The sequence below is a fragment of the Ranitomeya variabilis genome, chromosome 1 (assembly GCF_051348905.1).
Source record: "Ranitomeya variabilis isolate aRanVar5 chromosome 1, aRanVar5.hap1, whole genome shotgun sequence".
Lineage (NCBI taxonomy): Eukaryota > Metazoa > Chordata > Amphibia > Anura > Dendrobatidae > Ranitomeya > Ranitomeya variabilis.
Genome location: NC_135232.1, coordinates 739,722,332 through 739,747,152, shown reverse-complemented (window position 1 = coordinate 739,747,152; position 24,821 = coordinate 739,722,332). Strand labels below are relative to the sequence as shown.

At 45.1% G+C, this 24,821-nt stretch overlaps 1 protein-coding gene across 1 annotated transcript in view; it reads left to right on the top strand.

The window, feature by feature from the left end:
• WDR20 (WD repeat domain 20) overlaps positions 1-23,964 on the top strand; it is a 41,852-nt gene extending 17,888 nt beyond the window's left edge. Inside the window, exons 2-4 of the mRNA XM_077269132.1 lie at positions 4,263-4,445; positions 5,160-6,437; positions 23,745-23,964. Coding sequence (XP_077125247.1) covers positions 4,263-4,445; positions 5,160-6,437; positions 23,745-23,798 — 1,515 coding nt within the window. The 3' untranslated portion in view covers positions 23,799-23,964. The remainder of the gene's footprint in view (positions 1-4,262; positions 4,446-5,159; positions 6,438-23,744) is intronic.
• The last annotated feature ends 857 nt before the right edge of the window (positions 23,965-24,821 follow it).

The window sequence follows — 24,821 nt, the reverse complement described above, 5'->3', positions numbered from 1 at the left end:
ATTAACTAGTTAAATGCCGCTGTCAAACGCAGACAGCGGCATTTAACTACCGCATCCGGCCGTGCGGCCGGATATGAGCGCATCGCCGACCCCCGTCACATGATCGGGGGTCGGCGATGCTCCTCCATTGTAACCATAAAGGTCCTTGAGACCTCTATGGTTACTGATTGCCGGTGGCTGTGAGCGCCCCCCTGTGGTCGGCGCTCACAGCACACCTGCAAATCTGCTGTGTAGCAGCGATCTTATGATCACTGCTGCATAGCAGAGCCGATCGGGCTGTGCCTGCTTCTAGCCTCCCATAGAGGCTATAGAAGCATGGCAAAAGTAAAAAAAAAAAAGTTTTTAAAAATGTGAAAAAAATAAAAAAATATAAAAGTTTAAATCACCCCCCTTTCGCCCCAATCAAAATAAATCAATTAAAAAAAAACCCAACCTACACATATTTGGTATCGCCGAGTTCAGAATCGCCCGATCTATCAATAAAAAAAAAGCATTAACCTGATCGCTAAATGGCGTAATGAGAAAAAAATTCGAAACGCCAGATTTACGTTTTTTGGTCGCCACGACATTGCATTAAAATGCAATAACGGGCGATCAAAAGAACGTATCTACACCAAAATGCTATCATTAAAAACGCCAGCTCGGCACGCAAAAAATAAGCCCTCACCTGACCCCAGATCACGAAAAATGGAGACGCTACGAGTATCGGAAAATGGCGCAATTTTGTTTTGTTTTGTTTTTTGCAAAGTTTGGAATTTTTTTTCACCACTTAGGTGAAAAATAACCTAGTCATGTTAGGTGTCTATGAACTCGTAGTGACCTGGAGATAATGGCAGGTCAGTTTTAGCATTTAGTGAACCTAGCAAAATAGGCAAGCAAAAAACAAGTGTGGGATTGCACTTTTTTTGCAATTTCACTGCACTTGGAATTTTTTTCCCGTTTTCTAGTATACGACATGCTAAAACCAATGATGTCGTTCAAAAGTACAACTCGTCCCGCAAAAAATAAGCCCTCACATGGCCAAATTGACGGAAAAATAAAAAAGTTATGGCTCTGGGAAGGAGGGGAGCGAAAAACGAAAACGGAAAAAGCTCCGGGGGTGAAGGGGTTAACGGGTCCTTCGCTGATATGCAAATTGCAATGTAGCAGTGGTTCATGTACTGTGAGCGTCTGTGCGTAATGACCCATAGGGACATACTCAGTTCATAGACACACAGGAAATGTATGGCAAGATTCAGCTCCTCCCAGCAGTGATTGTGGTCAGGAAATGGTTAAAGGGGTTGTGCAGCAGCTCTCATTTCCACATTGGGCCTCAAGAGACGCTGGTGGGATAGTTGTCTAAACAAATGTCAGACACCCGTCCATCATATGATAGGATACAGGTATATTACCTGCTCAGCAATAGAGACCCTGGTCCGCAGCCACATCAGTAGTCCCTGGACGACGAAATGGAGCTCTGCAAACCACCTCCTACTTCTGTTCACCCCAGGCCTCTAAATGTCAAGGTGCCGGTGGGAGGTCTGCAGGGCTCTAGTACGGTGGCCAAGGACTAAACATATGGCTGCACAAGCGAGGCTGAAGATGAAAACGAGGGGGTGTACATACCATTTAAATTAACGGAGAGGGGGTAATTATCTCTATTATCATGGGCTCTTCGCTGCTCATGTGTAAAATAAAAACTTCACAATATCCTTTTTGGGTAGTTATCGTTCCACCACCAGAAGGACGAGTCCATTCTTTTACTTGTATAGAAGTGTTTGGGGTACCACTTTTCTTAAAGTCCCTGTAGTGAAACCTGTATAAATGTTTGCAGTGAACTATGTATAGGTTTATTGTGTGACTAGTAATAATTTAACATCTGTCCTGAAGGCTGCAGCTGCAGGTCTCACCCAGGTGTTAATATGTATTAGCACATTCCATATATGAGAAAATGAGGGCACTCACCAGTCTTCACAACTTCAATCCTTTATAACAAATCCAGATAAAATTCATGGCCGGGGGAGAGGGAGCCGAAGCTCGTGTGGGCAGGGGAAGACAAGGACGGCCGTTTCGCGCTGTGCTTGCACTTCTACGGGTCACCGGTGACCCGTAGAAGCGCAAGCACAGCGCGAAACTGCCGTCCTTGTCTTCCCCTGCCCACACGAGCTTCGGCTCCCTCTCCCCCGGCCATGAATTTTATCTGGATTTGTTATAAAGGATTGAAGTTGTGAAGACTGGTGAGTGCCCTCGTTTTCTCATATATGGAATGTGCTGATGGACGTCTTTTTTCAGAGGAGCACCTTAAAGTCTCTCAATTGAATGACTGTATAGTTCATAAGTCTGCGTAATACACCCTGATCAGAGTCTGGGAAGAACCTCAAGGCTAGGGACTGTGCCGCTCTTTGCTTCTGTTTGCTTTTTTGTTGATGTTAATATGTATTATCCTGAGACAGCAGACTTCTGTCTCCAATCTTGCCAGGGGGCCTAGCTAGGACCAGGACGGAGAGGAGGCGGTTCACACCTTCAGAATTTGGAAGAGATATGTCAATTACAGCCTGACACTATCTATCTGTGGGAAGCTTTACACAAAGAATCTCAGAGAAAATAATATATTCATTGGGGGCTCCGCCGTGGTCCAATCAAAAACAAGCAATTGGAATATCAACTTGAGGGGCTGGTCTAGAAATCTGACCTCCAGGGTAAACTCTATAGCTTTGGCTTGTATACATTCAAAATTGTTCACAGATTGAGGGTCAGCCTAGCTGATGTGATCCAGTCCATATCCCCCCCCCCCCACCTGGGAGCAGAAGCAGACTACAAGATAGCTATTTCTGTAAGTTTTCTCCTGTTTATTTTATACTGTTTTGCATACCTGTATGTTTTTTTATTACCATCTACTATATAATAGTCTAAGGGTCACTTCCGTCTTTCTGTCTGTCACGGATATTCATTGGTCGCGGCCTCTGTCTGTCATGGAATCTAAGTCGCTGATTGGTCTCGCCAGCTGCCTGTCATGGCTGCCGCGACCAATCAGCGGCGGCGACAGTCCGATTAGTCCCTCCCTACTCCCCTGCAGTCAGTGCCCGGTGCCCGCTCCATACTCCCCGCAGTCACCGCTCACACAGGGTTAATGCCAGCGGTAACGGACCGCGTTATGCTGCGGGTAACTCAATCCGTTACCGCCGCTATTAACCCTGTGTGACCACATTTTTACTATTGATGCTGCCTATGCAGCGTCAATAGTAAAAAGATCTAATGTTAAAAAATCATTATATACTCGCCTTTCCCTCTCCTCGCGATGCTCCGGTGACCGCTCCATGCAAGCGGCAGGTTCCGGTGGCAAAAATGGTATGCGAGAAGGACCTGCCATGACGTCACGGTCATGTGACCGTGACGTCATCACAGGTCCTGCGCTCATACCAACCCTGGGACCGGAAGCTGCCGCGTGCACCGCACACAGGGCCAGGACTTCAAAGGGCCTTCGGAAGGTGAGTATATGTTTATTTTTTATTTTAAGTCTGTATACTACGTGGCTCTGTGCAGTATACTACGTGGCTGGGCAATATACTACATGGACATGCATATTCTAGAATACCCGATGCGTTAGAATCGGGCCACCATCTAGTATTTTTATATTCTTTTTTACTGTAAGCACTGTATTTTTTGTATTAAATCATAACTTTAACAGTTGAACCTTGTATGTTCTAAAGAATCCATAGCCTTAGTGTTTGACCCTTATGAGTGGTAGGCAGTATTAGTAATATCTCCGGGACTCATCGCCCGTGTGTTCGGTGAGTGGTGGCAGCGTGTATGAGCGGGTGTGTGGCCTGGGTCAGTGTGTGATTTATGCTCCCACTACAGCATAGGACAGAGATTAAATGCTACACTGAGAGAGGGGAGATTAACCCTTGCAGGCGCAACCACAAGTCACGTGCTGAGAGCGGGTACGTGGCAAATTGGTAGCAGCATGGAGTGGGATCTGTGACAGTCCCTTTTAATGGATCACTGTGTTAAAAAAAAAAACAAACAAAAAAAAACTGCCCTTTAAGGCTTCACCTGCAAAGCTAGTGTGTCTACTCTCCATAGCATTATCCACCTGTTGTAGCTCTGAGCTTCTAAAACTGAAAACTAATGGAACTTACCTCTATTTGCATGCTTCCTCCTTCTGGGGGGCCGGGGCTCTATCATTAATGACTTCTGACTATTACAAGGAGAGCAAATGTCGTGTATGATCATCATCTGTAGATTTAACAGATGGTTGTTTTTATTTTTTTTCTCCTCAGGCTGCAGATCTGAGCAAACCCATAGACAAGCGGATCTACAAAGGGACGCAGCCCACGTGTCATGACTTCAATCATCTCACCGCCACGGCCGAGAGTGTTTCTTTACTCGTTGGCTTCTCTGCTGGCCAGGTCCAACTCATAGACCCCATTAAGAAGGAGACCAGCAAGCTATTTAATGAAGAGGTAAATGTGGGGGATGGGAGACCCCATTTCCTCATGTAGGGCTCGTGCCTACGCCTCCTTACTATGGCATTGCAGCGATGCCCTGTTGCTTTTTGTCTTCTTGGTGTGGACAATCCTCTATTATAAATTACAGATTGGGCAAAGATTTCAGGGTTGTGCACATTAGTTTTGTTCCTACAGCTCTTATGCGTTTCCATGATAACAGACTACAAACTCTGCAGTCTGATGCTGCAGTCACGGCCTTTTTCTTTTTTTTCTTTTGCGCCCAACCTGTAAGGAAGTATGATGAAACTGCAGATTTAGACTACACAGAACTTGTTTGTTACCTTGAAGACTCATTTATCTGCGCAGGAGCTGTAGAAGAAATTATTATTTTATTATTTTTTTTTTATCAAGGTTGCTTAATTTTTTGCTTTTATTTGGAAAAAATATACATTTTTTTTTTTCCCCCTTTCTAATGAGCTAGGGCAGCATCGGGGTGAGTTTTTGAGATCCCTGTGGGCTGTCGGTGAATAGAAAAACTGGGTCCTTTGATGAAAGTAAATTAGACAGTCGCCCAACATTTTTATTAAATGTTATATACACAGAAAACCTTTTTGGAAGTTCATTCGGAAAGGATATGGTTTTGTCACATTATGTTGCACCGTATGTGCTTTTTGTATATTACATATTTCATGGCTAATTGTTGTTTTTTTTTTCTCTTTTCTCCAACAGAGGCTAATAGACAAGTCCAGAGTAACTTCTGTAAAATGGGTCCCGGGCTCCGAAAGCCTCTTTCTCGTAGCTCATTCCAGCGGTAACATGTACTTGTATAATGTGGAGCACACGTGCGGCACCACAGCGCCCCATTACCAGCTACTCAAGCAAGGAGAAAGTTTTGCCGTTCATACATGCAAGAGCAAGTCCACCCGAAACCCTCTGCTGAAATGGACTGTGGGAGAGGGAGCCCTGAATGAATTTGCTTTTTCTCCGGATGGGAAATTCTTAGCCTGTGTGAGCCAAGACGGCTTCCTTCGAGTGTTTAACTTTGATTCTGTGGAGATGCATGGTACTATGAAAAGCTACTTTGGAGGACTCCTATGTGTATGCTGGAGCCCAGACGGGAAGTACATAGTGACTGGCGGAGAGGACGACTTGGTGACTGTCTGGTCCTTCGTCGACTGTCGTGTCATAGCCAGAGGTCAGGGACACAAATCTTGGGTCAGCGTGGTGGCATTCGACCCGAATACCACTAGTGTGGAAGAGACAGACCCCATGGAGTTCAGTGGAAGTGATGAAGATTTCCAAGAACTGATCAGCTTTGGTAGAGATCGAGCAAACAGTACGCAGTCGAGACTGTCCAAAAGGAACTCTACCGACAGTCGCCCAGTTAGTGTGACTTATAGATTTGGCTCGGTAGGCCAAGATACACAACTGTGTTTATGGGACCTTACTGAAGACATCCTTTTCCCTCACCAACCTCTGTCGAGAACGAGGACACATACCAATGTAATGAATGCCACAAGCCCACCTGCAGGAAGCGCCCCTGCCAACCCAGGAAGTAATGGCAACAGTATCACTACGCCAGGCAATGCCATACCTCCCCCTCTTCCAAGGTCCAACAGCCTTCCCCACTCTGCCGTGTCCAACACCGGCAGCAAAAGCAGCGTGGACAGCGCCAACGCATCTGGCGTCAGCAAGTTTGCCACCCTGTCCATCCACGACCGCAAGGAGAGACATCACGACAAAGACCACAAGAGGAACCACAGCATGGGACATATATCTAGCAAGAGTAGTGACAAACTGAACCTAGTTACAAAAAACAAAACGGACCCTGCTAAAACCTTGGGGACAGCGCTCTGTCCCAGGATGGAAGACGTCCCCTTGTTAGAGCCTCTTATCTGTAAAAAGATAGCACACGAAAGACTAACTGTGCTTATTTTTCTTGAAGACTGTATAGTCACTGCTTGTCAGGAAGGATTTATTTGCACATGGGCAAGGCCTGGTAAAGTGGTAAGTTTTAACCCTTAATGCTGCATCCAGATTAGAATTTCAGTGGTCATGTAGACCCGTCACTTGACTGCCGAGGAGACTGACACGTTGCTGAAGCAAAACCCAGTAGCGGAAGATCATTAAAAAAAAAGACAACCCCCCACCTGCTGAGCCTCTGCAATTGATTGTTTGTTTATTGGTTGAGCCAGCAAATTGCCAGCCCCTGCGGTATGCCCGTGACGGGTCCATGCCAACCAGTGTGGGATAATGCTGACGTTTTCTTTCCATTTGCTGTAGAGCACTGTTTTCCAAAAAATATATATTAATAATTTTTGTTTCTTTTTGAGACACATTTTGGTTACTGCATGTCATACCGGTTCGAATCATTTGAAATTTTTCAAATATCGTAGAATTTTTTTTACTTGTAATAAGATTGAAGCCTATTGTGCCAACCAAAGAGAAGCGGAAAAAAATAAAAATCATATATATATAAAAAAAAATACACCTTATCATTTACCAGAAGCACTGTACATTGTGTGAGCTACTAAATGTGTGACCACCTTTACCAATGTGCAGACGGAATGCCACATGGTGGGGGGCGTAGCAAGGCATGCAGATTAAAGGGGGACGTGGCCCGGCTTACTAACGTGGAGGCACTTGTGAATGTACTGGTGAAGGAAAAATACGTGTTTTTATTGAGGTAAAATGGACGCAAGTTTCTCCGATTCAGCTAACACCGTCTGTATTTCTGTAAATAAAACGGTTACCTTGATTTCTTTAGTATTCTTAATGTGTAACTCTTTTCTTATAACATCAGTGATACAAAAACAATTCCATAGTGATAATTCTTTTTTTCTTTTCTACATTTTAATTAGTTTATTTATTTATTTTTTTTGTAGCCCTTTTAATATTTGTCAGGGTCATAACTATACTGTGCTGCACCCTGGAATGTACGGGGGCCCAAATCCCAAGAGATACTATGAAATATCTAATAGATGGGAGCCCTGTAAGAGATTTTGCATTGTTTCCAGTAATGCCAATGATAAGGGGGTGCAGCAGCTCAGATACCCACCTCACCAAACTGGTGCTGCAGGGGCTTTAGACTGACCCTAGTAATCCAGTTCGTTAAAGGGCTGACATGTGACGTTGGATCATTCCTCACTTATCTTGCTGTGCTGTGAGCTCACGTCTTGCTGCCGTCCCCTGCTGATTCACTGTATGAAGCATGCTCACGTGTTTTGGGGGTATAGTGTAGAGTTTGACCACTTACAAATGTTCCAAAAATCTATATATGTGATGGGGTGGGTGAGGATACGCCTCCTAGGAGTCCAAGTAGTAGCTTTGTATGTCTGTAGCGTAAGATGACAAGATCAGCGAGGAAAGAATTGCAAAGCTTCAGGCGTGGTGTTAAAGCCCCCTGAGCACAAATGGACGTTTTATTATCCCTTTGTCTTAAAAGTCAACAGGGCCAAAACACAGGTTTGTTTTATTTTTCTAAAAAGGGTTTTTTGTTTTTTTTTTATTAAAAAAAAAAAAATTCAACTGGAAATTACCTTTATAGTTAATTTTTTTTATAAGCAAACAACCTGACTGGTTGTTAGGAAAGTGACATTTTGTCCCCAGTGTGTATTTTACAGTAATTTATTGTTGTGCCATCACAGATTTGCACATCTGGTTGCTAAATTGACTAAAGACTGGACTATACTGACTGAGGATAATTGTCTTGTTTGGGGGGGGGGGAGGGGAGATCAATGTGAATTAATGTACAATTTTTTTTTTAATTTTTTTTTTGTTCCCCATCTTGCTCTTTTATGGCATATCCATAGGACGTCAGTGGCATGGGCCCTATCTTTCACAGCTTAGCCGAGGAAGCGTGCAACCTCTTTCTATTTCGGAAGTCCCGTAAAAGTGTATAGGGCCACTAACCAAACATAGGGGTCTATTCTTTAAGGGGCCACTGACTGCATCATTTACAATTTGTCCCGTGCCATTGATTGGGCGAGTATTTGTTGCCTTTACGTTTTTGATTACCTATTAATCTTGGAACATTTATACAAGAGGTAATCAGTAGGAACGACTTTTTAAGGTTTTACTTTAACAAATATGTTTTTCCCTACATAATATTAGAATATAAATTTTCTTTTGATGTAAATTCATTTTCAAGTAACTATCCCTGCTGTAATAACACACTGACCTTTCTGGAGTAAATGATATCCGCAGCCACCATAGACATTCATATGACTTTTGGGGCTGTTGTGATTTGGAGGAGAAGTCTCTTTTGCTTTGGGGGGCCATTGTGACTTGTCACAATAGGGCCACATACATCTGAAACCAGTCTCGGCTCGTGATAAGTTTGCATCTTTAATTGGGCACCAACCCGCACCCATCGTCACATCACCACCATGGTATACGATTTGTGTTTGGGACCTGCTTTGGCGACAGCACTTCCTTCACGTTCTCTACTCTGGTGTCCACTCTTTGGCAGCGCTGATTGACCTCTTTCATAGACCACCGGGATAAATGGCGTCTTTATGGTCTGTGTATAAATTGTTAAAGGATAGGGTGCTGGGGGGGTTGGAAATGTTGGTTGGTTTAAAAAAAATAAAAATAAATGTAAGTATTCTGCAGCTAAATTGCTTCAAGAAACAAAAAAAACAAAAAAAAATTTCAAATGTTTCTGAGATGAGTATGCAGTACCAAAAAACGGTGCAGATGTAAAGTATAACAGTGCGAGGCCCCGACAGGTAAGTGCCGTGTAAATAACCACCTGAACTAAATGCATAAATGAATGAAATCTTGTAATTGGGGGGACGGAGCATGAATGGGGTCCTCATTGTGTTGCAGTCATGCTCCGTCTCTGAGTGTCAGAGCTTCCTTTAATTGTAGACAGCAATGTATGTGAAGTTCTTTTTGGATTTATCTGCTCCTGTAATATCAGGTAAAGTAGTGTCTGTTTATCATGGATTTTTTTTTTATAGTGATGCGTGACTTGAAGGGATTGTCTGTGTCAGCAATATCAGGTGGAGGTCTAGTGAGCCTCTTAAGATAAAGCTTAAGCTTTTTCTGGAGGCAGCAAAGGATAAATGGGGGTTACCTCGGTGATGTATAGTTTCCAAGATTTAATTCAGTATTTCATGTAAATAATCTGTTTTAAGGAGTTGTCCAGGATTAAAGTGTCGTCTTGCAGAAGTGGCAGCATACCTGACCATGGGTTGTCTTCTACATTGATAATATAGCGCCAACATATTCCGCAGCACTTGACATTATAGAGGGGACTTGTGTAGACAATAGATGTTACATCATAACAATAAATACATAGATCAAAACGGATACCAAGAGGAATGAGGGCCCTGCTCACAAGCTTACAATCTGAGGAAAAAGGGGAGACACGAGAGGTGGATGGTAACAATTGCTATCGCTGTTTGGACGAGCCAGAGTGTAAGGATCGGGTGTTCATGTACAGCTGCATGAACTGGTTATCAGCTTAAGTATGTAGCAGTACAGACACAGAGGAATATTAGATGCATAAAGTGTGTGAGAACATGATGCGAGGAACCTGGTTATGGTAAAAAAAATTTGAGTGGGCCACACAGGGATAGTTAGGTTAATGCGTTGAGGAGGTAGGCCAGTCTGAACAAATGCGTTTTTACGGCACTCTTAAAGGGAATCTGTCACACCATAAATGGCCTATAAACTAAGGCCACCGGCCCGATGTATCCTGAAAGATAAGAAAAAACTGTTATATTATACTCACCGGGTCCAGCGCCTCCCATCTTCATACGATGACGTCCTCTTCTTGTCTTCCTGCCGACACTCTTGCGCAGGCGTACTTTGTCTGCCCTGTTGAGGGCAGAGCAAAGTACTGTAGTGCGCAGGCCCCCTCTGACCTTGCCCGGCGCCTGCAGTACTTTGCCATCTACAGGGCAAAGTACGTCTGTGCAGGAGCGGCGGCAGGAAGACTAGAAGAGGACGTCATTGTATGAAGATGGGAGGCCCACTGGACGGGACCGCCCCCTGGGTGAGTATATTATAACCTGTTTTTCAGGATACATCGGGGGCTTATCTACAGCATTACAGAATGCTGTAGATAAGCCCCTGATGCCGGTGGCCTTAATTTATAGGCCATTTTTGGGGTGACAGATTCCCTTTAAAATTAGTGATTAATCGTATTAACCTGGGTAGTGCATTCCAAAGAATTAGCGCAGCACATGAACTCTTGGAGACGGGTGGGGGAGGTCCTGACTATTGAGGATGTTAACCTCAGGTCATTAGCAGAACGGAGAGCACAGGTAGGGTGGTAGGCCGAGACGAAGGAGGAGATGTAGGGTGGTGCTGCCATGGAGTGTTTTGTGGATGAGGGTAATAGTTTTGTACTGGATTCTGGAGTGGATGGGTAGCCAGTGTAATGACTGGCACAAGGTAGAGGCATTGGTATGATTGGTGAGGAATGTGATCCTGGCTGCTGCATCCAGGACAGATTGGAGAGGGGAGAGTTTGGTAAGAGGGAGACCGATTAGTAGAGAGTTAAAATAGTCCAGACGAGAATGAGTAAGAGAAACAGTAAGGCTATGTTCACACGTTCAGGATTTCCATCCTTTTTTTTTTCCTGACTGAAACTGCAGGTCTCTGCAGAAAACGCAGGTGCGTTTTTTGGTGCGTTTTTGGTGCGTTTTTTTGGTGCGTTTTTTAGTGCGTTTTTTGATGCAGTTTTGTCTGCAGATTGTCTGTGTTTGACAGAAATAAAGTTTACTGCAGTGGGGGGAAAAAAAAAAAAAAAATGATGTCATTTCCTTGTCCAACCCTTTTCTTCTTCCATCCTCCATTTTGGGACTAAACACCAAAATGAGTGGACGTGTTTTGAATGACAGCGCTCCGCGTTTTGCGCCGCATGCGTCACTGCAGCGCACGCATCCGGGCGCAGAGGACGCAGCAAGTTGCATTTTTGCTGCGTCCAAAAGCAATCAAAAAAAGGACGCATGCGGCGCAAAACGCAGCGTTGTGCATGCGTTTTGCTGCGTTTTACTTTGCGTTGTGTGTTGCGGCGCCGACGCTGCGGCGCACAACGCAAATGTGAACATAGCCTAAGTGCCACGTATTTCAGTGCCACGTGCCACGTATTTCAGTGCCACGTGCCACGTATTTAAGTGCCACGTATTTCAGTGCCACGTATCACGTATTTAAGTGCCACGTATTTAAGTGCCACGTGCCACGTATTTCAGTGCCACGTATTTAAGTGCCACATGCCACGTATTTAAGTGCCACGTGCCACGTATTTAAGTGCCACGTATTTAAGTGCCACGTGCCACGTATTTCAGTGCCACGTATTTAAGTGCCACGTGCCACGTATTTAAGTGCCACGTATTTCAGTGCCACGTATCACGTATTTAAGTGCCACGTGCCACGTATTTCAGTGCCACGTATCACGTATTTAAGTGCCACGTATTTCAGTGCCACGTGCCACGTATTTAAGTGCCACGTATTTAAGTGCCACGTGCCACGTATTTAAGTGCCACGTGCCACGTATTTAAGTGCCACGTGCCACGTATTTAAGTGCCACGTGCCACGTATTTAAGTGCCACGTGCCACGTATTTAAGTGCCACGTGCCACGTATTTAAGTGCCACGTATTTAAGTGCCACGTGCCACGTATTTCAGTGCCACGTATTTAAGTGCCACGTGCCACGTATTTAAGTGCCACGTATTTCAGTGCCACGTATCACGTATTTAAGTGCCACGTGCCACGTATTTCAGTGCCACGTATCACGTATTTAAGTGCCACGTATTTCAGTGCCACGTGCCACGTATTTAAGTGCCACGTATTTAAGTGCCACGTGCCACGTATTTAAGTGCCACGTGCCACGTATTTAAGTGCCACGTGCCACGTATTTCAGTGCCACGTGCCACGTATTTCAGTGCCACGTGCCACGTATTTAAGTGCCACGTATTTAAGTGCCACGTGCCACGTATTTCAGTGCCACGTGCCACGTATTTCAGTGCCACGTGCCACGTATTTAAGTGCCACGTGCCACGTATTTAAGTGCCACGTATCACGTATTTAAGTGCCACGTGCCACGTATTTAAGTGCCACGTATCACGTATTTAAGTGACACGTGTCACGTATTTAAGTATCCACGTATCCCACGAAGATTTTCCATGGAGAACAGACACATCCAGAGATATGTCTGCTCTCCACGGATGCAGCAACACACTGACAGGAGCCATAGTTCCTGTCGGTGTGTCACTGCGCATGCGCGAGCGAGTTTACCGGCGGTCATTGACCCCGGCACTCTCGCTTAACGGCAGTGCTGCGTGGGAAAGTTCAACGCAGCTGTACTGCTGTTAACCGAGACGCCGGAGCCATTGAACTCCGGAACAGTACGCGATACACTGCTAGGAGCTTCGCTCCTGGCAGTGTATCGCCGGAGAGCAGCCGATCGGCGTGGGACACTCGTTTTATGGATTCTGCGGACAGGGAGTATGAATTTGGTTTATTATTTTTGGATTTTTTCCTGGAGGATCGAGGGCTTCGCCTACAAGTGTGCTGTTGGTGAGTATATACTCTGTGTTATGTGTTGTATGTACTGTACTGTGTGTCATGTATGTGTATTGTGTGTAGGTGTTTGGTGTAAACTTTACTATTGTGCTAAGTCGCCGGACACAGGGACAACTCTCCCATCCTAATACCGGATGGGAGTAGTAGTCCCATACGGCGACTTAGCACAATGGTGGCACTAGCGTCGCATGGGGACACACACACACGCGCACACACACACACACACACACACACACACACACACACACACACACACACACACACACATACCAAATCAATCAAACGGCCGACACGATCCCCATGCGACGCTATGCCTCCATGTCTCTCCGCCCACGCACTTCCGGCCCCGCACTTCCGCCGGCTTCCCCGCACTTCCTGCTGCAGCGGTTCTGCACATCAAACCGCAGTAAAACACGCAGATATATTTTTGATCTGCGTGTTTTACTGCGATTTTGACCTCACAATGGAGGTCTATGGGTGCAGAACCGCTGCGGTTCAGGAAGAAGAATTGACATGCTCCTTCTTTTTTCCGGGAGCTATTCAGCACGGCTTTTTTAAAAAATTTCCGGACCATGTGCACAGTGTGTCCTGTTTTCCATAGGGTACAGTGTACTGTACCCTGCATGGAAAACAGCTACGGAACCGCAGCGGCAAAACCGCCGCGGTTCCGCGGTAAAAAACGCACTGTGTGAACATGGCCTAAGAGTTTTTGCAGTGTTGAATGTAAGAAAAGGTCGAATTCTAGAAATGTTGTTGAGGTGCAGATAACAAGAGCTAGCCAGTGATCGGATGTGGGGGGTGAATGAAAGCTCCGGAATCAAGTATGACCCAAAGGCAGCTGCTTGGGAGTAATGGTGGGACCACACACGGAGGTGACAATGTCAGGCAAAGGTAGGCTAGTAGAGGGAGAAAACACGAGGAGTTCAGTTTTTCACAGATTCAGTTTCAGATAGAGGGAGGACATGATGTTAGAGACAGCGGTAAAGGTACCGTCACACTAGGCGATATCGCCAGCGATCCGTGACGTTGCAGCGACCTGGATAGCGATATAGCTGTATTTGACACGCAGCAGCGATCTGGATCCCGCTGTGAAATTGCTGGTCGCTGCTAGAAGGTCTGCACTTTATTTGGTCGCTAGGTCGCCGTGTATCGCCGTGTTTGACAGCAAAAGCAAGGATACCAGCGATATTTTACACTGGTAACCAGGGTAAACATCGGGTTACTAAGCGCAGGGCCGCGCTTAGTAACCCGATGTTTACCCTGGTTACCAGCGTAAACGTTAAAAAAACAAACAGCACATACTCACCAGCGCGTCCCCCAGCCTCTGCTTCCTGACACTGACTGAGCGCCGGCCCTAAACTGAAAGTGAAAGCACAGCGGTGACGTCACCGCTGTGCTGTTAGGGCCGGAGCTCAGTCAGTGTCAGGAAGCAGAGGCTGGGGGACGCGCTGGTGAGTGTATGCTGTTTGTTTTTTTTACGTTTACGCTGGTAACCAGGGTAAACATCGGGTTACTAAGCGCGGCCCTGCGCTTAGCAACCCGATGCTTACCCTGGTTACCCGGGGACCTCGGCATCGTTGGTCGCTGGAGAGCGGTCTGTGTGACAGCTCTCCAGCGACCAAACAGCGACGCTGCAGCGATCGGCATCGCTGTCGCTGCAGCGTCGCTTAATGTGACGGTACCTTAAGACAATCACTGGTGTTTTCTAAAAAGGCAGGCGTGATATCAGGGGAATGAGTGTATAATTGGGTGTCATCAGCATAGAGGTGGTACTGGAAACCAAATCTACTGATTGTCCAATAGGGGCCGTATACAAAGAGGAGGGGGCCTAGGACTGATCGTTGAGGAACCCCCAACGGTAAGGCGAAGGGGAGAGGAGGAGGAACCAACAAAAGCTAGTGAAAGCAGTCAGAGATAGGAGAGAACGGTGTCCTTAAAGGGAACCTGTCACCTGAATTTGGTGGGACCAGTTTTGGGTCATATGGGCGGGGTTTTCGGGTGTTTGATTCACCCTTTCCTTATCCGCTGGCTGTATGCTGGCCGCAATATTGGATTGAAGTTCATTCTCTGTCCTCCGGAGTACACGCCAGCACAAGGCAATATAGATGAAGATTAGAGACTGGTCTATAGTTAGCGGGACAGTTTTGGTCAAGGGACGTTTTTTAAGTAATGGATATATGATGGCATGCTTAAATGAGGAGGGAAAGATACCGGAAGAGAGCGAGAGGTTGAATATTTGTTAGGTGAGAGGTGACAGCAGGGGAAAGGAACTGGAGATGTGACGGAATGGGGTCTCTACTGCAAGTGGTTGGGCGAGAAGATGCAAGGAGCCTGATTACTTCTTCTGTGACTGGTTCAAAGTCCTTGAGTGAACTAGATGCAGCGGGGGAGGAGAGTGCATGGTATGAAGGGATTGGGAGATAATATCCTGTCGGATATGGTCGTTTTTTTTCCTTGAAGTAATTGGCCAGATCGTCAGCGCGGAGATCTGTGGTTGGGGCCTGCGCTCTTGGGTTGAGTAAAGAATGAAAAGTGTCAGAAGTTTAGGGTTATTGGACAGTGAGGTGATGATGGAGTTGAAATAGGTTTGTTTGGAGAGGTGAAGGGCAGCATTGTATGTTTTAAGCATAAACTTGTAATAGATGAAATCTTCGGGTAGATTGGATTTTCTCCACAGACGTTCGGCGCACCTGGAGCACCGCTGTGGGAAACGTATTTGCAGCGTGTGCCATGGTTGTCGCGGTTTGTGCAGAGTTCTATGTATAGGAGGTGCAGTTTCATCCACGGCACTTTGCAGGGTTTCATTGTAATAGTTTAGTGCAGAAACAGGACATGAGGGAGGATAGAGGGGCCAATGATGACTGCAAGTTCTTCATAAGTTTCTGGGTGTTAGAGAAACATACAGGCCATTAGGTGTGTGGAAAGTGGGGGTGACCTGAGCGGGATAGCAGTTCTTAACAGAGAATGAAAGAAGGTTGTGGTCAGAGAGTGGGAGAGGGGCGTTTGTGAAATCATCCACTGAGCAAAGCTGAGACAAGACCAAGTCGAGGGAGTTTCTGTCTTTATGCGTTGGAGAGTTAGTATGCTGCGAGAGGCTGAGGTTAGAGGCAAAAGGCGAGAAGCAGATGGGGAGAGGGGGAAAAGCAATGGGGATGTTGAAATCACCTACGATGAGTGGGGATGTCACAGGAGAGAAAATGTGGAAGCCAGGTAGCAAAGTGATCCAGGAACTGATGAGGGGCCGGGAGGACGATATACCACCGCCACTTGCATGGAGAAGGGGATGTAGAGTCTGACAGCATGGACCTCAAAAGAAGGGAAGACAAGTGAGGGTACTTGGGGGATAACATGAAAGATACATTTGGTTGATAGGAGCAGACCAATGCCTCCACCTGCTCTGTTGTCCAATCGTGGGGTATGAGAGAAGTGTAGTCCACCATATGAAAGAGCAGCAGCGGTGGTGTCTGACTGCTGGATCCAGGTTTCGGTAAGAGACAGAAGGTTAAGAGAATTAGAAAAGTAGTCCTGGATGAAGGGGAGTTTATTACACACACTGAGTGAGAATTCCAAAGGGCACAATTGAAAGAGACAGAAGGCATGCAGGGAATATTAATAAGGTTAGAGGGGTTTGAGTGTAGCAGTTGGGAGGTTTGACTTACTATAACATGGGGGGCCGGGGTTGGGAGAGATGTCTCCTGCGAATAGGAGGAGGATAGAAAGAGTGAGCAGATGGTTAAGTGATTTGTGAGAGCATCTCGTGTGTTGGATGGTGGGACTGAATGGATTGGCGTTGTTTAGCAATGTGAACAGAGCGTGAGTGCTGTACATAGGAGAGGAAAAGACAGAGTGGCCGATATGGATGCAGTGTAAAGAGTTAATGCAAAGGCGGTGAATGTGAGTGAATGCAGCAGCCAGGATATAGATTATACAAATGCATATGGTGAATATTTGTTGTGTTCCAAATATACAGGGCATAGAAATTATGTCTTACCTGCCTCCTGCATGTTATACAGTTAGGTCCATATATATTTGGACAGAGACAACATTTTTCTAATTTTGGTTCTAGACATTACCACAATGAATTTTAAACAAAATTCAGATGCAGTTGAAGTTCAGACTTTCAGCTTTCATTTGAGGGTATCCGCATTAAAATTGGATGAAAGGTTTAGGGTATGTGCACACGTTGTGGATTCTGCTGCGGATTTTTCCACAGCGGATTTGGAAAATCCGCAGTGCAAAACCACTGCGGTTTTCACTGCGGATTTTATTGCGGTTGCTTCTGCGGATTCCTCTGCGGGTTTTCAACTGCACTTTCCTATTGGTGCATGTTGAAAACCGCTGCGGAATCCGCAGAAAGAATTAACATGCTGCGGAAAATCCGCTGCGTTTCCGTGTGGATTTTTCCGCAGCATGCGCACAGCGTTTTTTTTTCCCATAGGTTTACATGGTACTGTAAACTTTGGGAAAACTGCTGCGGATCCGCAGCAAAATCCGCAGCGTGTGCACATACCCTTAGGAGTTTCAGCTCCTTAACATATGCCACCCTGATTTTAAAGGGACTAAAAGTAATTGGACAATTGACTCCAAGGCTATTTCATGGACAGGTGTGGGTAATCCCTTCGTTATGTCATTCTCAATTAAGCAGATAAAAGGCCTGGAGTTGATTTGAGATGTGGTGCTTGCATTTGGAAGGTTTTGCTGTGAAGTAAACATGCGGTCAAAGGAGCTCTCCATGCAAGTGAAACAAGCCATCCTTAAGCTGCGAAAACGGAAAGAAAAAAACATCTGAGAAATTGCTACAAAATTAGGAGTGGCAAAATCTACAGTTTGGTACATCCTGAGAAAGAAAGAAAGCACTGGTGAACTCATCAATGCAAAAAGACCTGGGCGCCCACGGAAGACAACAGCGGTGGATGATCGCAGAATAATCTCCATGGTGAAGAGAAACCTCTTCACAACAGCCAACCAAGTGACCAACACTCTCCAGGAGGTCAGCGGATCAATATCCAAATCTACCATAAAGAGAAGACTGCATGAAAGTAAATACAGAGGGTTCACTGCACGGTGCAAGCCACTCATAAGTGTCAAGAATAAAAAGGCTAGAATGGACTTTGCTAAAAAACATCTAAAAAAGCCAGCACAGTTCTGGAAGAACATTCTTTGGACAGATGAAACCAAGATCAACCTCTACCAGAATGATGGAAAGAGGAAAGTATGGTGAAGGCGTGGTACAGCGCATGATCCAAAGCATAGCACATCATCTGTAAAACCCGGCGGAGGCAGTGTGATGGCTTGGGCATGCATGGCTGCCAGTGGCACTGGGTCACTAGTGTTTATTGATGTGACACAGGACAAAAGCAGCCGAATGAATTCTGAGGTATTCAGAGCCATACTGTGTGCTCAGATCCAGCCAAATGCAGCCAAACTGATTGGTCGTCGTTTCATCCTTCAGATGGACAATAACCCAAAACAAAGCCAAAGCAACCCAGGCGTTTATTAAAGCAAAGAAGTGGAATATTCTTGAATGGCCAAGTCAGTCACCTGATCTGAACCCAATTGAGCATGCTTTTCACTTGTTAAAGACTAAACTTCAGACACAAAAACGGGCCACAAACAAACAGCAACTGAAAACCACCGCAGTGAAGGCCTGGCAGAGCATCAAAAAGGAGGAAACACAGCGTCTGGTGAGGTCCACGAGTTCAAGACTTCAGGCAGTCATTGCCAACAAAGGGTTTTCAACCAAGTACTAGAAATGGACATTTTATTTAAAATTATTTGATCTGTCCAATTACTTTTCGTCCCTTTAAAAACAGGGTGGCACATGTTAAGGAGCTGAAACTCCTAAATCCAATTTTATTGTGGATACCCTCAAATGAAAGCTGAAAGTCTGAACTTCAACTGCATCTGAATTGTTTTGTTTAAAATTCATTGTGGTAATGTCTATAACCAAAATTAGAAAAATGTTGTCTCTGTCCAAATATATATGGACTTAACTGTAACTGCCAGTACTTTGATAAATGTACTTAGATTAATGTGCATAAATGCCCCCCACATAAATGCTTCCCTAGACTTTCATATATATTTTATTTAATCTTTCTATAATACTGGACATCCTTTATGGCAGCCAAGGCTCAGACTGTTTGCAAGTTCTGTTGACCCACATCCGGTGAGAGCACCTTGATTTCCCTGTCGGAATTCATATAGCAAAAGTTGTGAATGGCTGTTTTCTTTGAGGGGAGCGGAGTATCGCCAACTGTTACCATAACATCCAGTATGATGAAACTCTATGGAGTGTACCATACAAGTTCTCCATGAACAGAAACGACTATCACTGATACAGATGATCACTGCACAGTGCCTGTTATACAGTTCAGCCTCCTGATTGTATACTTGTTACTGAGGAAACTATAGACAGAAAGATAATTGTTAGCTCAGCAAGCAGAGATGATGGTGGCTCTAGATGCCCATATGCTGCTTTGCTGATGCAGTAAGGGGTTGATGGCTCTTAGAGGAGGAATGACCTGCAGCGTGGAATTGAGGTTGAGGGGTAAGGAAAATGGGAATGAGTGCTCTGTATAAGAGAAGTGCAGAGCGTGATGGATGGGGAGGTGGAGGGCAAGTCTGGGAAACATTTCACTGGATTGCTTCTAGAATCAGCACAATTAAGCTGGAGAAGCAGGAATTGCAGACTTTCCTGTTGGTGGAGAGAATGGGTCTTACAGACTGTAAGAAGGGGACTCGTTAGGCCTGCCTGTGGGAGGAGCAGGGGCACTGGTAGGTATGCCTGTGGGGCGGTGGTTTGGGGGTCATGGGTGGGACTCACGGGGCCTGCCTGTGTGGTGAGGATTTTCTCAAAGTTCTGGCAGCAGTAAAACATCTCTGGAAAAATTATATATAATAGAATAACCGTTTATAATCACCAAATTGGCTGGATGGAGATGCTATATTGAGGTAGATCTGGAGAGGGGCAATGTACTACTAGATGATCCCTGAGTACATCTCATTTATACTGTATATTCAATGCTTCCCCGTGCTTGTGCCTGATGTAATCTATAGTGAGCAGATCCTGACTGATGAAGCCTGCCCACATGTCTAATGCAGAGAAAAAGAAAGCATTTCTGTAGATGAACCTGATGATGGCACATTAGAATAGGCCCCATGTAAGACACCGGGACCGGATGATATTTTAACAGTTGTTTGTTTACTTTCCCGTCCACATAGTGGTACGAGGGCCTGTTTTGTTGCCGCATAGGTTGTAGTTTTGATGACACCGGGTCTTGTTTTTTATGGAGGTGCAGTAAAAATGACCAAGGAGCACAATTTTTTTTTTTTTTTTTTTTTTTTTTTTTTCTTCAGGTCCATACAATTATGGCAAGTTTTATATTTTCATAGACTGAACGTTGTTGTTTTTTAAAGCTGGTGAAAGTGGGCAATTGTTTTTATTTTAAACACCTCTCCCCACCCCATATTAGTGTGTGTGTGTGTATATATAATATATATATATATATATATATATATATATATATATATATATATATATATATATATATATATAGTCTTTTGAGTTCAGTTTATAGCAAAATAAGCCACAGTCACTGGCTTTATATTGCAGCTGGCATCTGCCCTGTATGACGCAGGCACAGCTCGTGAGCCTGCTCCATACACTCAAACCCTGGCTTTGATATCATTTGAACAAAAGATGTAGAAACGTATCTGCCGGGAGGAGAATAGACCCTAAATGTGATCAGCATTGTAGATGTTTTTATCCCCACCATACCATAAACAATGGATAACTAGATGGGTATTTCCTGAAGGAACTACAGATAGTGCTTTGGAATGGTGCCCGGGCTGCCCCTGCAAGACTTTCACACTTGGGTGCCCCTCAGGCGGTCCGATTTGGTGGGTTGGGTCAATCTGGGTCTGATTTTGTGGGCGGGGTAAATCTAGGTCCGATTCGGTGGGCGGGGTCACTTTTGGTCCGATTCTGTGGGCGCGGCCACTCTGGGTCCGATTCGGTGGGCGGAGCCACTCTGGGTCCGATTTGGTGGGCGGGGCACCTTAGGGACCAATTTGGTGGGTGGGGTCACTCGGTCCGATTTGGTGGGCTGGGCACCTCAGGGTCTCATTTGGTGGGCTGGGCACCTCAGGGTCCGATTTGGTGGGTGGGGTCACTCTGGGTCCGATTTGGTGGAAGGGGTCACTCTGGGTCTGATTTGGTGGAAGGGGTCACTCTGGGTTCGATTTGGTGGGCGGAGCCACTCTGGGTCCGATTTGGTGGGCGGGGTCACTCTGGGTCCGATTTGGTGGGCGGGGTCACTCTGGGTCCGATTTGGTGAGCCGCGCCCCTCGGGGTCCGATTTGGTGAGCGGGGTAATCTACTATATAATTGTCTAAGGGCACTTCCGTCTTTCTGTCTCACAACACCGCTACGTCATCATCTCATGAGACCGCAATGCACTCTTGGGACCGGAGCGCGCAACAAGCATCGGGTACCGGCCACTCCAGGTGCAACAAGCATCGTGTACCGGCCGCTCTAGGAGGTGCAACAACCATCAGATACCGGCCGCTCCAGGAGGTGAGTATGTAACTTTTTTATTTTAATTCTTTTTTTTTTTTTTTTTAACAGGGATATGCAGTATACTATGTGACTGGACAATATACTACGTGACTGGGCAGTATAACTACGTGGCTCTGCGCTGTATACTGCGTGGCTCTGCGCTGTATACTGCGTGGCTCTGCGCTGTATACTACGCGGCTCTGCGCTGTATACTACGCGGCTCTGCGCTGTATACTGCGCGGCTCTGCGCTTTGTACTGCGCGGCTCTGCGCTATATACTGCGCGGCTCTTCGCTGTATACTACGCGGCTCTGCGCTGTGTACTGCGCGGCTCTGCGCTGTGTACTGCGCGTGTCCGTGCTGTGTACTGCGTGTGTCTGCGCTGTGTACTGCGCGGCTCTGCGCTGTGTACTGCGCGGCTCTGCGCTGTGTACTGCGCGGCTCTGCGCTGTATACTGCGGGGCTCTGCGCTGTATACTACGCGGCTCTGCGCTGTATACTGCGCGGCTCTGCGCTGTATACTGCGCGGCTCTGCGCTGTATACTGCGCGGCTCTGCGCTGTGTACTGCGCGGCTCTGCGCTGTGTACTGCGCGGCTCTGCGCTGTGTACTGCGCGGCTCTGCGCTGTGTACTGCGCGGCTCTGCGCTGTGTACTGCGCGGCTCTGCGCTGTGTACTGCGCGGCTCTGCGCTGTGTACTGCGCGGCTCTGCGCTGTGTACTGCGCGGCTCTGCGCTTTGTACTGCGCGGCTCTGCGCTGTGTACTGCGCGGCTCTGCGCTGTGTACTGCGCGGCTCTGCACTGTATACTGCGTGGCTGTGCAATATACTACGTGGACATACATATTCTAGAATACCCTATGAGTTAGAATCGGGCCACAGTCTAATAATCATAAGACTACAGATAGTGGTTTGGAATTGTGCTGTACTGTCACTTTAAGAGCTGATATTATCTGACAAAACTTGTGACCTGGTGAGCTGATGTAGACTTCATAGGAGTTGGCATAGTAACTGTGTCTGACTGCGCATATCAATGAGCTAATCAGCCAGGTGGCAGTTATTTTTAGAAATTGCCTCAGAAACCAGCCCATTATAAACGTATGGGACAATTTCCCTATTGAAACGCATTGAAAGACTTTTTTCAAACACAAATTGCGCAAAAACTACAAATCCGATCGGCACGAAAAATACTTAGCACACCTCTCAGGAACGCTGGCTTCGAAATGACACCTCACTGGAGTCTGTGAGTTTAGCGGTTCGGGCCGCATTACGTGCGGACTGAATAATAAGAATAAGAAGAAGTTATCCACGATGGAATAACAGTATAGTGCTTTGTTCCAAAGCACTATAATTATTTTTCTTTTCCCCCATATTTAAAGGGAATTGGTTTTACTAGTGGAATAAGTACTCGATAGATCTTATTCTCGATAGAAACATATGTGCCAGTCGTGTGATGCCCAACGTAGAAGCTTGTACTCCTATTTGGTTTAAACAGAGTGGATGGATTCCTGGAGGACATGTCACCAGCTCTAAGGCGGCAAGTTTTTGCTCTTTTATTCCCATCTCCAAGATCCTATCCCAATATGTAGTAGATGTAATAATATTAGCAGTTCTCTCCACTTAGAAATGTAGTATAGTTCTTCTGATTTGCTACGTTGCTTACCCCATGTGCAGGGCATTGCAGTAGTTTAGGAGGTATCCATGGGCTTTTAAGCTACTGCAATGCCCTGTACATGAGGTAAGCGACATGGCTAATCAAAGGAACTATACTAAATTTCTAATTGGAGGTATTTGCTAATCTTATTACACCTACTACATATTGGGATAGGATCTTTTGGAGATGGGAATACCCCTTTAAATCCGCCATATGGTTCTAAAGATGGAGGGGCTTTTTTATTTACCACTAATTTACCGAGTGGGTGTGGCTCACAGGGTAATTATGCAAAGCAGCCTAAAGACAACCCCCAGAAAAAGATCCTGTGAGACACGTCCCCTTAATGAAAGCCGCTAAAAATGATTACTTATAAGTCACAAATTTCTTGAACCATAAAGTGGATTTATACTTTTTTTTTTTTTTTTTCAATATAAGTAAAAACTGGCCACTAAGAATCTGATTGAATATTTGTTTTAGAATTTAATATTTTTGAAATCTGTTAACACTGAAATGTTTTTGGATTAATTTTTTTTTGTTTTAATTAAAAAAAAAAATGCTTTGTCCACAGGGTTTAATATCATCCCAAAACCAAGCGAATTCTCCAAGTGGAACAGTAGTATAGCCATGACACTACCGCTAGCGAGACACACACTACAGGAGCAGCCGTAAGGACAGAGGACCCCGGCACTGCCCTTCAGCCGCGGAGCGTCAGAGTAGAACGTGAGCAGGACGAATAGACTGATTTCTCTTAAATAATAAAAAAAAAAATTATACAGGAAAAAAAAAAATCACACAAATGACAGGATATACTTGGCAGAGAATTTCTCTCTGCTCGGCCTTTAGCCCTCACATCTACTCACCCTGAGAAGTATATATGTATGTGTGTATATAAGAATCTCCACAACTTCCTTAGCCGTTACAGTGGAACTCTATACTAGTCCATTCATTCCTCTCTGCTTTATACTTTTCAACTTTAATGTAATTTAATCTTTATATAAATGTAAAATAAAGTCTGCTTATTGAAAACCCCCAGTAACTTTTTTTTTTTTTTTTTAATTATTAGATGGTTATTACAAATTAATTCACCATTGTGTGTATTGCACTGATTTTTTTTTTTTTTCCTACCCTTTTATTTTGACCTTCAATGGTTTAGAAGAGAATCTGAAATGCACTTGATACGAAAGCAGTCATTGTCTCCGGTGACTTAAAATGTAATTTCCCAAACCCCCGCGAAGATGGAAGCTGTAATTTATAGTTTATTAAAGAAAACTTTTTTTAATTAAAGTTTGCACTTAAATGGAGGTTCAGAAAATTTTACTTTGAGTAATTTTTTTTTTTTTTTTAAACTCCCAGGTGAAAAAGGACACTTGTTGTGCAGATAAATATCCTTTGTATCAAACATTTATTTTAATATTGTGGTTTCTAATGCCTCTGTATTATATGTATAAATAATGTAATTGAGTGGTGGGCTGCAGGGGATTTTGATCATTACACTAGCCATTTTCATTATATGAAAATAGTGATTTCTAATTAAAAGATACATATTAATATTAAGTTTTCCGTTTTTTTGTTCAGATGATATTCACTGTGCTCCCAGCTCTAATAAATGTATCTTACCTTTGTGTTGCGCTGATCATCGCCTCTG